Source organism: Amborella trichopoda, chromosome 9 (assembly GCF_054954075.1).
Source record: "Amborella trichopoda isolate Santa Cruz 75 chromosome 9, AtrichopodaSantaCruz75HAP2 v2.0, whole genome shotgun sequence".
Lineage (NCBI taxonomy): Eukaryota > Viridiplantae > Streptophyta > Magnoliopsida > Amborellales > Amborellaceae > Amborella > Amborella trichopoda.
Window position 1 is genome coordinate 38,039,377 of NC_142344.1, and position 14,509 is coordinate 38,053,885.

The 14,509-nt window shown below is 43.5% G+C and overlaps 1 protein-coding gene across 2 annotated transcripts in view; it reads right to left on the minus strand.

Moving 5' to 3' along the window:
• Window positions 1-449: 449 nt before the first annotated feature.
• Window positions 450-14,509, minus strand: part of LOC148780516 (uncharacterized) — a 49,728-nt gene continuing 35,668 nt past the window's right edge. The window contains exon 2 of one of the 2 annotated variants that reach the window (XR_016040026.1): window positions 450-848. Coding sequence is in view for 1 of the 2 variants with exons in the window: in XM_088845799.1 (XP_088701925.1) it covers window positions 1,183-1,692 (510 nt within the window). In the remaining variant the exon portion in view is untranslated. Of the gene's footprint in view, window positions 849-1,003; window positions 1,693-14,509 lie in introns of those variants that run through there. The other variant, XM_088845799.1, reaches the window with a different exon arrangement.

A 14,509-nucleotide genomic window follows, 5' to 3' on the forward strand; every position in this document is an offset into this window, starting at 1 on the left:
TGAAACTAGCCAGGCACTCCATGGTTGTATGAGTATAACTACCAACTACAACATATCAGAGATGGGTGAACCTCACCAATGATGATATTGGCTAGTCTAGAAGCGTTTTTCTCTCGACTGGATCCCCTGAGCCCAAATGAGGCAAGCTCGTCCCTGTGTGTGTATGATGACCCAATAGTGCGAAATTTGAGATAAAAGACCCTACAACTAGGGTATTGAGTTTGTAAAAATTCAGTTTGAAAAGTGTGCGCAAAGAAAGTATTCCGCTATGCTTCGACGAATCAATTGCACATGCACAAGTTAAAAGACCCCCAAATAGGGGGAATAAAAAAGAAAAGAAAAGGGGAAGGATATTGAGCAAGAGAAAGAAGCCGAGGTAGAAAAAAAAGCAAAGCAATATATATATATATATATATATATATATATATATATATATATATATATATATATATATATGAAGTTTCAGAGTAGAGAGTAGTCCCCACACAAAAAAAAAAAAAAAAAAAAAGAAAGAAGAAGGAAGATATATATAAAAAAAAAACAAAAAATAAGAGAGACGACGGTTACATCTTTGATACTGAATCCTCTTCAGCCGCTGTTGTAGGACTGCACGCCTCTCCCTCCAACCTCGGTCGAACCTGCCTAGAACCCCTCGTCATCTGAGTAGACACTCGAGATTGTGACTGATTTCGAATAGAAGATGGTAATGGAACCCTCACATAATGATTCACATCTGCTAAAGAAGGGTTGCCGCTTGCAGCCAATAGAAGCCCTGACAGTCTGCCACACTTGTCCATAAGACCCGTCACGTCCTCCTTAAGCTCGTGACATTCATCTTTGGCCAAATTCTGTTGAAAGAACATGAAATGAGAGAGGTTGTGATATATATATATATATATATATATATATATATATATATATATATATATATATATATATATATATATATATATAGACATAAAAAAAAAAAACAAAAGGAGATATAATAGCAACGCACACCCTCTCCGATCAGTAGCGGTCTATGCATCTCTCTAAATCTCTTATGCGGTCGAGAGATGGTCCAGGAAGTGTAGGAGCAACAAAAGAGGATGATGGTACTAATCGTACTCTCTCTAACTTGGCCCAGACCCTCTCCAGCTCATCCCTCATGAAGTCACGCTCCGCCACCACCCCATCGAAATTCTAGTGCAGATACTCGAAATCCTCTGCTATCGAATCCCGCTCCTCGATCGCTGAATCACCCTCAGCACGAAGCGAAACGATTTCATCAATAGGAGATTGGCCCTCATCAAGGTAAGTATCCCTCAGCTCCCGCATCATCCCCTCACCATGATCGGTCAAAGTGGCTATATCCCTCAAGATATCCTTATATTTAACCTCATACTGAGATAGGGAGATACCCTCCACCTCCTCCTCGCCAATAACTCGGGCAGCCCTACTCTTCCATTCCTCTATCCAAGGAGCCATCTCTCTCAGATAGGCATCCTCATCGGTGGTGCTAACTATAATGGGAGTCCAGGGCGGGGTAATCTCACAGGACATCTTAGGAAGGCCAAGCTGACGGCGAACTCGACTAGGGAAACTATGCATCACCAGAAACATGCAAATCAAGTGAGTTGTTGTCCTGAAAGCTTGAGAAGAAGACGCGTAAACAGCAGGGATAGGCTGAACTCTCATGGGAGTCCAGTTGATCTAGAAATAAGAAAAAAAGAAAAAGAAAGTTATGTCAAAGTCAAATAAAGAAGGAGAAAGGGGGGGAAGAAGAAGAAGAAAATAAAGAAAGAAAGGATAAAAACACATAACTCACCTCCCCTACAGCTTAAGTGTCCAAGAACAACGAGTAATACAATCACAAAGGGAGCCTCTCAGAATCCCACACTCTATACGACCAGCAATGAATCGTCGAGAATGATGGCGCCAGTTGACTAGGAAGAGGGCGAGGAGTGGTGATGTGCTCCCACGCCCAGACTTGGAGGAAGATTGCACAACCCCCCAAGTAGTGGGCTCCTCTACCCACACTACAAAGGTGATAATGCAGCCAGCCCACGATCGCTGGACCCCACGCCACTCGCTCCAAGTAATCTAACTGCTTGGTCACCCAAACCATTGACAAATGGGCTCGACCCTTCAATCGATCCACAAATAAAAACTCTTCAAATAAGTATGCAAGGAAGGACTGTAGGGAATATATCTCACTATCTGAAAGAGGACCATGATCAATGGTCAGATCCACCTCCTCCTGGAACACCTCCTGCTCGTCCTCGATCATAGTCCTCTCATGCGCATCCCGGATCCTCTCTCTCTCCTGCTGTCGCCACTCCTCAGCAACACCTGAGGAGGCACCGTATCCTCATAAACGCTCAACTCCTTCTGTGTCCCCTGATGATCGAGCCTCACCTCTAGCCGAAGGGTGACTAGACTCACCCTGCACCGACTCACTCACCCCAGCACTATCGTCCTCCACAGGGGCCTTCCCCCCATGGGACGGTCTCCTACCCACAGAAACTGAAATGTGGGGAGCATGACCACCTATCATCCTCTCTACAAGATGGGGTACTCCAGTAAATTCCCACCTTAGCTTCCCAAGTTGGATCTCTGTCCTGATCTTTTCAAAAGGAATACCGAATAATTCCTTGCAGTCAGAGGTATAACTAGTAAACTTCCCTAGAGGAATACTCAAGAAAGGCTTGCCCTCACTCCGAACCCCAAGAATCCGGTAACATCCTTAAGGATAGGCACAAGCGTGCCACACCGCAGTGGAATGGAACAAGTCTCCAGTCTATATCAGAGGCATAATTCGGTAATCAAGTCATGATCTAGGCTAAAAGGCCTAATCCGACAGACTTACCATAAACCAATTCGAGCAAGAGCCTGCCTCTGCCCAAGAGTCAACAACTCCGCCCATAATATTCATTCAAAATTACCTTGAAAAATAGAGTTCACACTCAAGGGTATTTTGATCATTTTGCACTCAGGGGTATTGGGGCCATTTTACACCCATAAGAGCAGTATGTTCATCCTACCATCCCTAGTTTATGGGGACAGAAACAGTCATTGAAAACTACCCTCGAAAAATAGAGTTCACACTCAAGGGAAAGAGATCTTTGGCCTAAGTATTCCATGAAATCTTTACGGTTGATCTTTTATTTCGGAAATTGGAAAACAAGATCCTTTTTTTTAGGCCCTCCCAAGTCTAAGAAGGTGATGTGAAATCCTCAAAAAAAAAAAAAGGAGCCAACATCCATTAGAGCATTTCATCAAACATTTCAAAAGTTGGAGGCTTACCTTCTCTTGGCCTTTTGTTCTTGATATATGACCGGATCCGAGTGTCCACTAACGTTCCTCATTGTCCATCCGCGACAATCAGTTCGAGTTTGATATGAAATGGAGCTTTGGCAAGGAAAACCCAAGTGGAGTAGAGTGGCAAGGTTTGAAATTTCAAACGAGAGGGGTGGCAGGACACCAAAACAAGTGAGAGGGGAGTGTGGGAGACCCACACTTAAAAAGAACATCACTTGAGCTGGGCGGCATGTCTCATGCCGCCCGGACGACATGGTGCGCGTTGCCCAGCCTTGGGCGGCACGTCTAGTGCCACCCGGGTGACACGGTTTGTGTCCCCCGATTTTTTTTTTTTTTAAAAAGTACAATAAACAAGAGGGGTGGGGTGGTGACACAGCCCCTGTTGCCCGAATTTAAAATAAAATAAATTTTTTTTTTGGAGGCACGCCTCATGCCGCCCGGGTGACAGAGCCTTTGTCTCCCAACCTAATCCTTGAAAAAAAAAAAAAAAAAATTTTTTTGCTTGGTGCCATGCCTTGTGCTACCCAGGCGACACGATCCATGTCGCCCAACCTGATATTATATATATATATATATATATATATATATATATATATATATATATATATATATGGGCGGCACGTCTTGTGCCGCTCGGGCGACACTGTGCAGGTAGCCTGCTTGGTGGCCTCGTGCCACTCAATTTTTGTTTTAACAAAAAGAAAAAAAAAACAAAAAAAAAAAAAAAATATATATATATATATATATATATTTATTTATATTTATATACACATGGGCGACACGTCTCGTGCCGCCCACCTTAGTGACACGCCTCGTGCCCCCTGGGCGACATGTCCCATGCCGCCCATCCCATTATAATAAAAAGATTTGTACAAAATTTTGAAAAATAAAAGAGGATTCCAGAATCTCAGGAAATCAATCAGAATGCAAAACAAAATTCTAGATAGGTCACAATTTCTGATCTTATTCATCCCTTGAAAAAGGCTTCATTACATGCATTCTCACAATCAAATCTGATCTTGAGACTGAAATTCCTATTGTTCTAACAAACTTCAGCAAAACTACTCAAAAATAGTGCTGATCATGAGATCAACTTATTCATGCCAAATAATAATAATAAATATACTAATAAATAAATAAAAGACAATATGTTTGGCTATTCCTTCTTCGACTTCGGATCAACGTCCTCCTTGAGTTCCGCCACGAAGGCCACCCATCGAGCCAATTCTGCTTCAGCATCTTCCAAACTAATGTTAGATACATCCTCATCCGATTTGATTCGTTTATTAGAACAAGAGGCGCTATCTTCCCGATGGGGCACGAGATCCAGAGCTAGAGCAGAAGACTCACCACAAAGTCTCGAAGATTTAGGGAATAGTGGAATAGGGCAGGCACGTTCCCACCAAGAATCATAATTCGAAGTAGTTGTGGGTCTGTCTTTCTTAGCCAGCCCCTAGCTAAAAGTGGACTTCTTTCCCTTCCATGATAAACTCCCCTTGACCAGAAGAGTGGAAGAATGCCAACGAAGCAGAAAGATAGGACGACGATCGATTACCTCTCCTGGAGAGGTAAAATTCTGAGTATGGCGAAATTGGCGAAGCACCCTCTGAGGGAAGTACCCCTCTGTGAAGTGTTGTCCCAATAGAATAAGACATGAATGCCCCATAGCAGGCAACAATAGTGACACATTTTAAGGACCCCTGATCACCCATTCGAATGACGACAGCTCGTCAAGAATCCAGCGATAATAATTGACATTCTGGGGTTGAGTGGTGTCATTGCCATATGCTAGTTTCAGAGCAGCAGATACAGCCGTCATTGATCGAGGAGGACGGACAATAGTGATGTGTTCATAGGCCCAAATCTGCAAAAATATGAGTTCCAAAAACCAAAACCAGACAAAAAAACAAAGACTTTGAGTTCCACGGGTAAAATAAATAAAATTATGTTAAAAAATATACCTGCCAAATCAAGACACTACCCTAAATAAATCAATCACCTCACGTGACCCTGTCATGAAGACCCCGGTATATGCCCGCCAACACGGTCGGAACAATAGTGTAACCCGCTCGTTCCCAGAAAGCATGGATTAAAGGAATAAGGGAACTGTAAACCGTCTTACGACCACTCAGGAAAAAAACAGAGCCCAACAGCACAAAAAGAAATATACGGTTCTGTTCGGTGGCTTGAGATTGCTCTCGATTCGGGACCGACAACCCCATATCAACCTACTGACCATGTGAAGGATAAGCAGACCCCAACAGTTGCACATCAATGATAGAGTGGTCGTCAGTGGCAGTGGAAGGTTGATATGCAATCTCGGCTAGGTTCAGGCCAGAAATCCTGACGACTTCCTCCAAAGTCGGCGTTGTCTCACCAGTAAGAAGGAAGAAAATATTTGTTTGGTAGTTAAACCTTTTGGCAAGAGCTTCGAGAAGTGGAAAGTTCACATGGCAAGAGGCCATGTTCAAGATGCCTTTCATCGAGATTGAGGCCAGAAGGGCCATGATCTCTGGCCATTGCTGAGCGAAAAGAAACCAACCCCAGAACCATGGCCCAATAACAGGGAAGCCCTTGAAACGTCAAGGACCTTCACCCGATCGAAGGCCCTGCAAAATATGAGAGGGCAGACCTTCCGGGAATTGCCAGACCCTAAGAAAAAGTGGCAAACCCTTCTCCTCTCTTTCATTGTCAACCCCGCTCGAAAACCTTTCCTTTGCCCTTGGATATCGCGATGTCCTTCTTAGGAGCCATGAAAGCTTGAAGTTGAGAGCTAGAAAAATCTGTAAAAACAGAGGGAAGATGATGAAGAAGGGAGAGGATGAAGTTGAGAGGAACAAAATTGAGTTCGAAAGAGGTGGGAAGAAAGGGAGGGGGATGATTTTTATACATAAAAAGAAAGAAAGAAATCCGACCCCAAACGCCTCCTACAGTTATCCACTTCGGCCAACAACAGAACTGGATAATCCTAAAGCCAAAAAAATAAACTATTTTTTTTTTTTTGGGGGCGACACCCTCCATGTCGCCCAATTCCGTACTCGGACGTGGGCAGCACGCCTAATGCCGCCCAGGCAACACGGTCTGTGTCGCCAAATTTATATATATATATATATATATATATATATATATATATATATATATATATATATATATAAAGGGGGCATATGGGTGGCACGTCTCCTGCTGCCAGCGCAACACAGTTCGTGTCGCCCAAAGTGAAGCAAAAAAAAAAAAAAAATTGGTTTTTTTTTTGCTGGACGACACACCTAGTACAGCACATGTGCTTTCCCAAACCAATTTTCCCAAAATTTTTAAAATAAAAAAATAATTTGTTCCATGGTAGCACGAGCTTAAACTGTCAACCAATTTTCCAAAATTTCAAAAAAGAATAAAAATAAGAAAGGCAATGCACCTTGGTGGCATGAGACTAAACTTCCAACTCGTTTTAAAAAATAACAATTTCAAAAAATTCAAAAAGAAATGCTCCTTGGTGGCATGAGCTTAAACTGCCGACCAATTTTTCGCAAATTTTGCTCCACAGTGGCATGAGCCTTGACTGCCAACCAAAGTCCAATCCAGTTCAATGCTCCACGGTGGCATGAGCTTCAACTACCAACTAAGATTCAGGAAAAATGTCAAAATCGTGCAACGTTAAAGAGCTGAGATAGGAAAACTGTCAAACTTGTGCGACGTTAAAGAGCCGAGACAGGTAATGTCTAGCCCCGTATGATGTAAAATGTCGGATGTGTTTAGGGCACAACCACCTTGTTCAATGTATTCCAGGCACAACCACCCTGTTTAATGTGTTCAGGGAACAACCACCCTGTTCAATGTGTTCAGGGCACAACCACCCTGTTCAAACGTTTAGCCCCGTATGATGCTAAAGGTCGGGTATATCCCATTCAACGTCAAACTCATGCGATGTAAAAGAGCCGAGACAGGTAACGCGTAGCCCCCGTATGATGTAAAATGTCGGATGTGTTCAGGGCACAACCACCCTGTTCAATATTGTTCAGGGCACAACCACCGTGTTCAATGTGTTCAATGCACAACCACCTTGTTCAAACTTCTATCCCCATATGCCGTAAAAGGGTCGGGTGTATAGTCCATCGCAGCATGGCGCTAAACTGCTTAGAGGGCTCTATGGTTGCAAGAGTTAAAATTTCTAACCAACCCTATTTTTCAAAATATCTTCCTCTTTTCAAAATTTTCATTATATGTCTTGTGTATTCAAAAACATTAATTTCTTTTTTAAAATCGCAGCCTATCCTTGCTTCGGGTTTTGTTCCAAATCCCTTCCTATATTCAAAAATTTTTAAAAATACTTGTAAAAACAAAGGAGCTTGGACACTCATATATGATGAACATCGCATTGCCGCGATTACCGCGTTGCTGTGTCGAGGGGCAACTATAGACACCCCATTTTAAATTTGAAAACTTTTGTAGTTTTCTGAACCCTTAGGACCACAATTAACCTAGTAAACCCAAATCCATAGTTCCCATATCCTACCTTGTGACTCGGAACCAGTTTGCCAACCCGGAACCCTGTAGAAACCCTGTTTTGACTTAGATTTGTGTAAATACCCTGTTTTACTAAAAAAATCATTAAAAATAGTAAAACAAATATGTTTTGACCCAAATTTTCTCTAAGAGCTTCATTAGAGGCTGAGGAACACACCAAAAGTGAAAAATCTCAAATTCAACAAAAAATGAAGTGTGAAACTCGTGCTGCCCAGCCTTGGGCGACACAGAGCATGCCTCCCAGGGGACACAATTCCTGCCGCCCAAATTCGCACCTCCCCAAATTCGAATTTTTTTTAAAAATTAAATTATTTTGACCAGGCATTTATTGGTTACGGGGATAACTCTGCCCCAACAAATCCCTGGTCGATAAAAACCATTTTGGGAATTTTTTGAAAGGGAAGTTGGAACAAAAAAACTCTAGGAGACTTTTAGAAACCAGAGAGACTTTGGAAACTTTATGCTGAAAAGATAAACCTAAGAGATACAGAGAGAACCTTTACCCCAGTTTGCACCTCAAACCTAAACTTACTCTAGATCCGAACATACGATACAACCATCCCAATGACATGCTGATCATCAACACTTCAATCAGAAGGGCGAAGAGGAACCAGTTCTGATATAGGTGAGCCCCAAGGGCTCAGGAAGCCCGAGCCATCCGGCCTAGCTTGGTAATATTTCTTCTCATTTTACTATTATGTCTTTGTTTTCTTCACTTAATTTTGATCTGAATTTTGTTATTTTCATTTATAATCATATTTTAAATGCTTTTGATCAAGCTGACTCCGCCACAGATCTGAGAGTAGATCTGCTCATTTCTGGGCAGATCTGAAACGACCAGATCTGGCCTGATATCTGAATTCGATTGTTCCCACTTTCTCTACCATTGCTTTTCATTTCATTTATCAGTTTAAAGTGTCAGATTAGAGTGATCTACATTTGTAGATCACCTTGATTTTGCATTGTAAACAACATGGAAGGGAAAAAGGGGTGTAGGTTGTAGCAGCGTATTGCCGGTGGACTTTCGCTCGCCTCAAAGGATTTTCAAGTCACTTTCCCCCATCGAGAAGAAGCGGGGAAGGTTGAATAGTGGGTTTTTGGCAAGTGAAGTGATTTCCCAGTGAGTAGGCGAAAGGTCGCAGAGGAGTGAATAGTTGCTTGAAGACGAAGGTGAACAGTCACGGTGGTGAGGGGTCTCGAGGACAGAGCTGGCGTTAGCCTTTGGGAAACACAGCCGGCGTTGGGCCTTAGAAACATAGCCGGCGTTAGCCTTTGGGAAATGCAACTGACGTTGAGTCTCAGAAACACAACCGGTGTTAGCCTTTAGGGAACGCAGCCGATGCTGGGCTTTTAGAAACATAGTCGGCATTAGTTTTTTGAAGACATAGCCGGCGATAGTCTTTGTGTTGTCCTAGTCAGTGCCTTAGTCGCACGTGGCTAGCAACATGACATGCCCGGCGTTAGTTGTGCACGGCGGTTGTTGTTTTCTCGATCCTTTGATGAACGACGGTAAATCATGTTCTGCTGTGATCGTGCACGGCGACGACTTGGGTTGGCAAAGGGTGGTTACCAATGTGAGGCAGGTCTTATGAAGCTTGTTGGAAGCCAAGTCCTCCAGCACAATTGTGAGCTCCATGTTGTTCTGTGGAAGGGCCCTCACTACGAGCAGGGTATGCTCTCCATCATAGGTCAGTTCCTTGCCAGGGAAGTCTGCTTTGTATGTCTGATATAGTCTGCTTTGCAAGAGCGACGCTTGAGGTCCACCATCTTCTTTTCTTCAAATGCACGAGTGACATTCTGCAACAGCTATTCTCTTTGCGAGAGCAATACTGCATGATAGATTTGTAACCTCTCGAATAATGGGCTTTTTGGCTTGTAACTCATTCTAATGCAAAAAGATTTGAACCTTGTTTGAATGTCTTGTTTGTCTTCTTTTTACTTTCCTTTAACTCTTTGTTGTTGCGCATTAAGTCTTTTTTTTTTTTTTTGAAGTATGCATCATGGGTAGTATTTCTTTAGGTATTGCCCATTGATAGGCGACATTATTGATAGGGGGCATTGCCTCCTTTCCATCAGGATGTGCCAATATGGAAGCTCCATTTGGCGAGACCTTCTTGATTATAACGGGACCTTCCTACTTGGTTTTAAATTTCCCTTTACGCCGCCCATGCATAACAATCTACCTCTTGATGGCTAGAACTAGATCCCCACGGGAGAATGAGCGGACCTTGACTGACTTGTCAAAGGCCCTCTTCATTCTCCCCTGGTCGAGTTCGAGGTTTAGCTAAGCTTCTGAGCTCTTCTCATCGAGTGCATCCAATTCTTGAAACCGAAGTGTGACTCTCTCATCTTCAGTTAGTCCTTGATGTATATTGACATGCAGTGAAGGGATTTGAATTTCAAGGGGTAAAACTGCTTCACCCCCATAGACTAGGGAATAAGGAGTAGAATCGGTGGCATTTCACATGGTATTACGATAGGTCCACAACGCTTCAAGAAGCTTCTCATGCTAGTTGTTCTTAGTTTTTGATACGGACTTCCTTAAAACATTGCACATGGTCTTATTGAAAGTCTCGGCTAATCCGTTGGCTCGAGGGTGGTACATAGTTGAGTACTTCCACTCAAAACCGAACTGGTTAACCAAGTGATCAATGTGATGACTTTTGAACTGAGGGTCGTTGTTAGATATAATCCAGTCAGGCACTCCAAACCGATATATGATGTGATGTCGCATGAAGATAGCCACCGTGGTCCTAGGAACTTGCTTAAGGGGGACCGCTTCATGGCACTTAGAGAAATAATTTGTTGCAGCTAGAATAAAGACATAACCCATTGCCGAAGGTGGGTCAATAGACCCTACAATGTCCATACCCCACTGTGAGAAGGGCCATGATGCCACTGTAGGGTGTAAGGGCTTTGGAGGCTGGAGAACAAGGCTCGAATGTATTTAGCACACCAGGTACCTCAGCAATATCATCCTTTGTTAGAAATTTGAGGCACTGATGGAGAGTGGACGGGACGACCAGATTTTCATGAAGCCATGGCCTCCCAAGCTTGGTATAGTTTAAGGAATTAGCAATCATCAAAGGCCAATAATACCCCAATCTGCATATCCGTTAATAGAGCTTAGGGTGGGACTGATGCAATCCACGGATGCCTGAGTGTACTTCTTCTAACACCTTATTTGCTTTTTCCGCATCCACACATCTAAGAAGAATACAGTTGAAAGACCGTCTAAAGAGAGTATCTCCTTCAAGGAGGGTATACTTGGTAGACATTCGATGCACACTGTTGCGCTCGGCACGATCTTCAGGGAGTCTGCCATGTTTTATAAGCTTAATGATGGGCACTTTCCAATCTTCTACATGCTCGACTTTCATGCTCCGATTCCCATTTTTTAACCTTAGCCATTTTGCGTTCAGTCTTAATAACTTCTTTGGTTGATAAAAGTGCTCTAAATGGATAAGGTGGGCACTCAGGGAAGAGATTCCTCTCATCATCCACATCTAACTCGGTTCTCATTCATTGTGTCTCCACTCTGCTACCCAGATAGGCGTGGGCCCTGGTGAGGACAATTCAATTATAGCCTCGAGTTTTGCGAGTGCATCGGCCTGCGAATTTAACCTCCTGGTGATATGACTCAAGGATACATCCTCATATTGAGCCATACACGATTTTGCAGTATCCTGATAAGGCTTGAGAATGTTGTTTCTCACGTCATAGATCTCCTTAAGCTGCCAAATAACCAACTCAAAGTTGCTATAGATCTTGAGCTGCTCCAAATATAGATCAAAGGTATCTCCATCCCAATTATAAGGGCCTGATATTCCGCTTCATTATGGGAACCGGCTTGGGCTAGAGAGAAAGAAAAAGGCAGTACTCCTCCTTTCGGACTCATGAATATGACTCTGGTGCCTCCTCGATCAGATTGGAAGGCTCCATCGAAGTACATCTCCCACGCATGAGCAAGTTCTACACAGAATATTTCTTCATCAGAGAGGTCACTAGATAAAGGAGATTCTTCCAGTACAGGATGTGCTATGCGAAAATCAGCCAAAGCTTGGCCCTTGATGGCCTTTTGTAGGACATATGTGATGTCAAATTCCATCAATAATAATGCCCATTTAGGAAGACGTCCTGACAAGCATGGGCATGTCATCAGAAACTTTACAGGATCTACTTTCAATATAAGTTTTACTTCATGATCAAGCAAGTAGTGACGTAGTTTTTGTACTACGAAGATTCAGGCCAAGCACATTTTCTCTATAGGGGGATAATTCTTCTCAGCCCCTTGCATCCTACGCCTGGGATAGTATAACGCGATCTCTTTTCCTTCGTCATTGTTCTGTGCCAATAACACCCCAAAGCGGCTTGACCAGGGTGGTCACATACAGGATGAGGGGTTTTCCCAGCACCAGTGTAGAGAGCACTGGAGGATTGAGTAAATATAGCTTGATGTCATCATGGGCGGCCTGACATGCTTCATCCGAGCTGAATGGGGTATATTTTTTCAACAGGTGTGTAAAAGGCTTACAAAGATCTGAGAGGTTTGAGATGAACCTGCGGATATAGGCTAGCTATCCTTGAAGGAACCGCAGCTCTCACAATGTTGTTGGCGATGGCATTTCCTAATTGCCTTGATCATAATTGACTCAACTTCCAACCCTTGATGTCTAATAATGAACCCCAAGAACTCTCTGGAATGCATGCCAAAAGTGCATTTCCACGAGTTCATTTTGAGCTAATGAAGGTGTAACCAGTCGAACACCTTTTCAAGGTCTCTCATATGAGCGTCTTTCACTTCGGATTTCACCACTAAGTCATCAACATAACATTCCACCTCTATGTTCGTCATTGCTCTCTGATATGTGGCATCGACATTCTACAATCTCAAAGGCATCATTGTGTAGCAGAAGACCCCTTTTGGAGTCAAGAACGCCATGGCTTCCTTATCTTCTGGTGCCATCCATATCTGATTATACCAGGAGTATCCATCTATGAAAGAAACGATCTGGCAGTGAGCCGTAGAATCAATGAGCATCTCCGTGAATGGCAACAAGAAGTCATCCTTGGGGCAGGTGGTATTTAGGTCGTGGAAGCTGATGCAAACCCTAATTTGGCCGTTTTTCTTCTTGACTGGAACAACATTTGCCAGCCACTACTGGTACTTGACTTTGCGAATGAAACCCACTTGCCTGAGCTTGGTCACTTCAGCATCTATCTGCATTTCGAGGTTAGGCCTAAACCTCCTTGATTTTTGCTTGATAGGTTTGACGAATGGATCGATCCCGAGACAGTGGACTGCGACTTGGAGATCTAAACCAGACATCTCATGGTAATGCCAAGCAATGACATCTCGATTTGCTTGCAAGAAGGCAGTAAAGTTCTCCTTCTCTTCTGACGACATATTTGTCGCGATAAAAGGGGGCCTAGGGTCGGCTTCATCTCCTAGATTCGACTTGTCAACCATTGATAGTCCATCATGGGCGGAGCAGACTCATGTCCTTAAGGAGAGAAGTTGTTCTTCGAGCTAGGGTTGTCCATAAACCTAGCGAGACAGATCAACCGCTACCAATGAAAACCATAAAGAGACGGGCACCAAGGGCTGCTCGTCAAAGAAAGAAGACTGCTCGACCACTAGTTGAGCAGCAATTTCTCAGGCCAAGCCCTCATTTCCATCTTTACAGGACTTTATCCCTGGCGTGGTCATCCTTCCTTCCTCACTTACTCAAGAGGACGTCCTCGAGCAATCTTCTTCTTAGAATATGTCCAATGAGGGTGATGACGTTAAAATAACTCCCCAATGGTCTAAGTAGGAGAAAGATATAAAAGACTCCCTGCACATGTCCAACTCTGATGATGACGTAAAAAGCTGCCCAGATCAGTCTGATGAGGGGAACGACCTTAAAAGTCCACCTACGGACCCTTCTCCTTCTTCTTCTTCTTCTTCATCTTCTCATTCTTCTTCTTTTATGTCTCCTGCAAGTACAACTTTGAAATGTCCAGACTTCGAGACTCTTGACAGAGTACTTGAAGGAACCAATATAAGCAAGACACATCGGAGGCGGTTGAAGAAAACACTAGCTCAGGCAGCTGAATTCTTAACAATTGCTAACCCCTTAGTTGCTCTAGCCAAAGAGGAGTCGTCGTCTTCAAAGAAGCACAAGAAGTCAAAGCCAAAGAAATACCAGTGGCCCTATGAGCCTGACTTTGGGTAAAGACTGAGAGAATCAAGAAGGCAGAGCTTCTATTCTCAAGAAGCTTGCCACATGGTACAAGTATATGAAGCATCAACTAACACAAGGAAAACACTACAGATACCCATGCAAAGACCGAGCGATTCATATGAGGGTGCCTCTGGCCCCACAATCGTTGAATCTCAACCTCCTTGTAACTTTCAAATCAAACTCTTGTAGCCTGATATGCTGTCCATGTTTGAGGTTGATCCTTCTATCCCTCAGTGCGAGAAAGGCACAGAAATCATGATCTACCCTAGACCTCTATTCGAAGCGGAGATGTCAGGATCATGGGTCTCTGGACTTGAGGTTAATGAGAAGATCTTTGAAGCCAATGATGAGGAGTTGCAAGACTCCTCAGAAGAATGGGAAGAAGGCAGCCAAGCAGCCGAGCCACAACTGATGAACTCGCAGAGATAAATCTAGGGGATGAGGTTGATCCCATACCCACT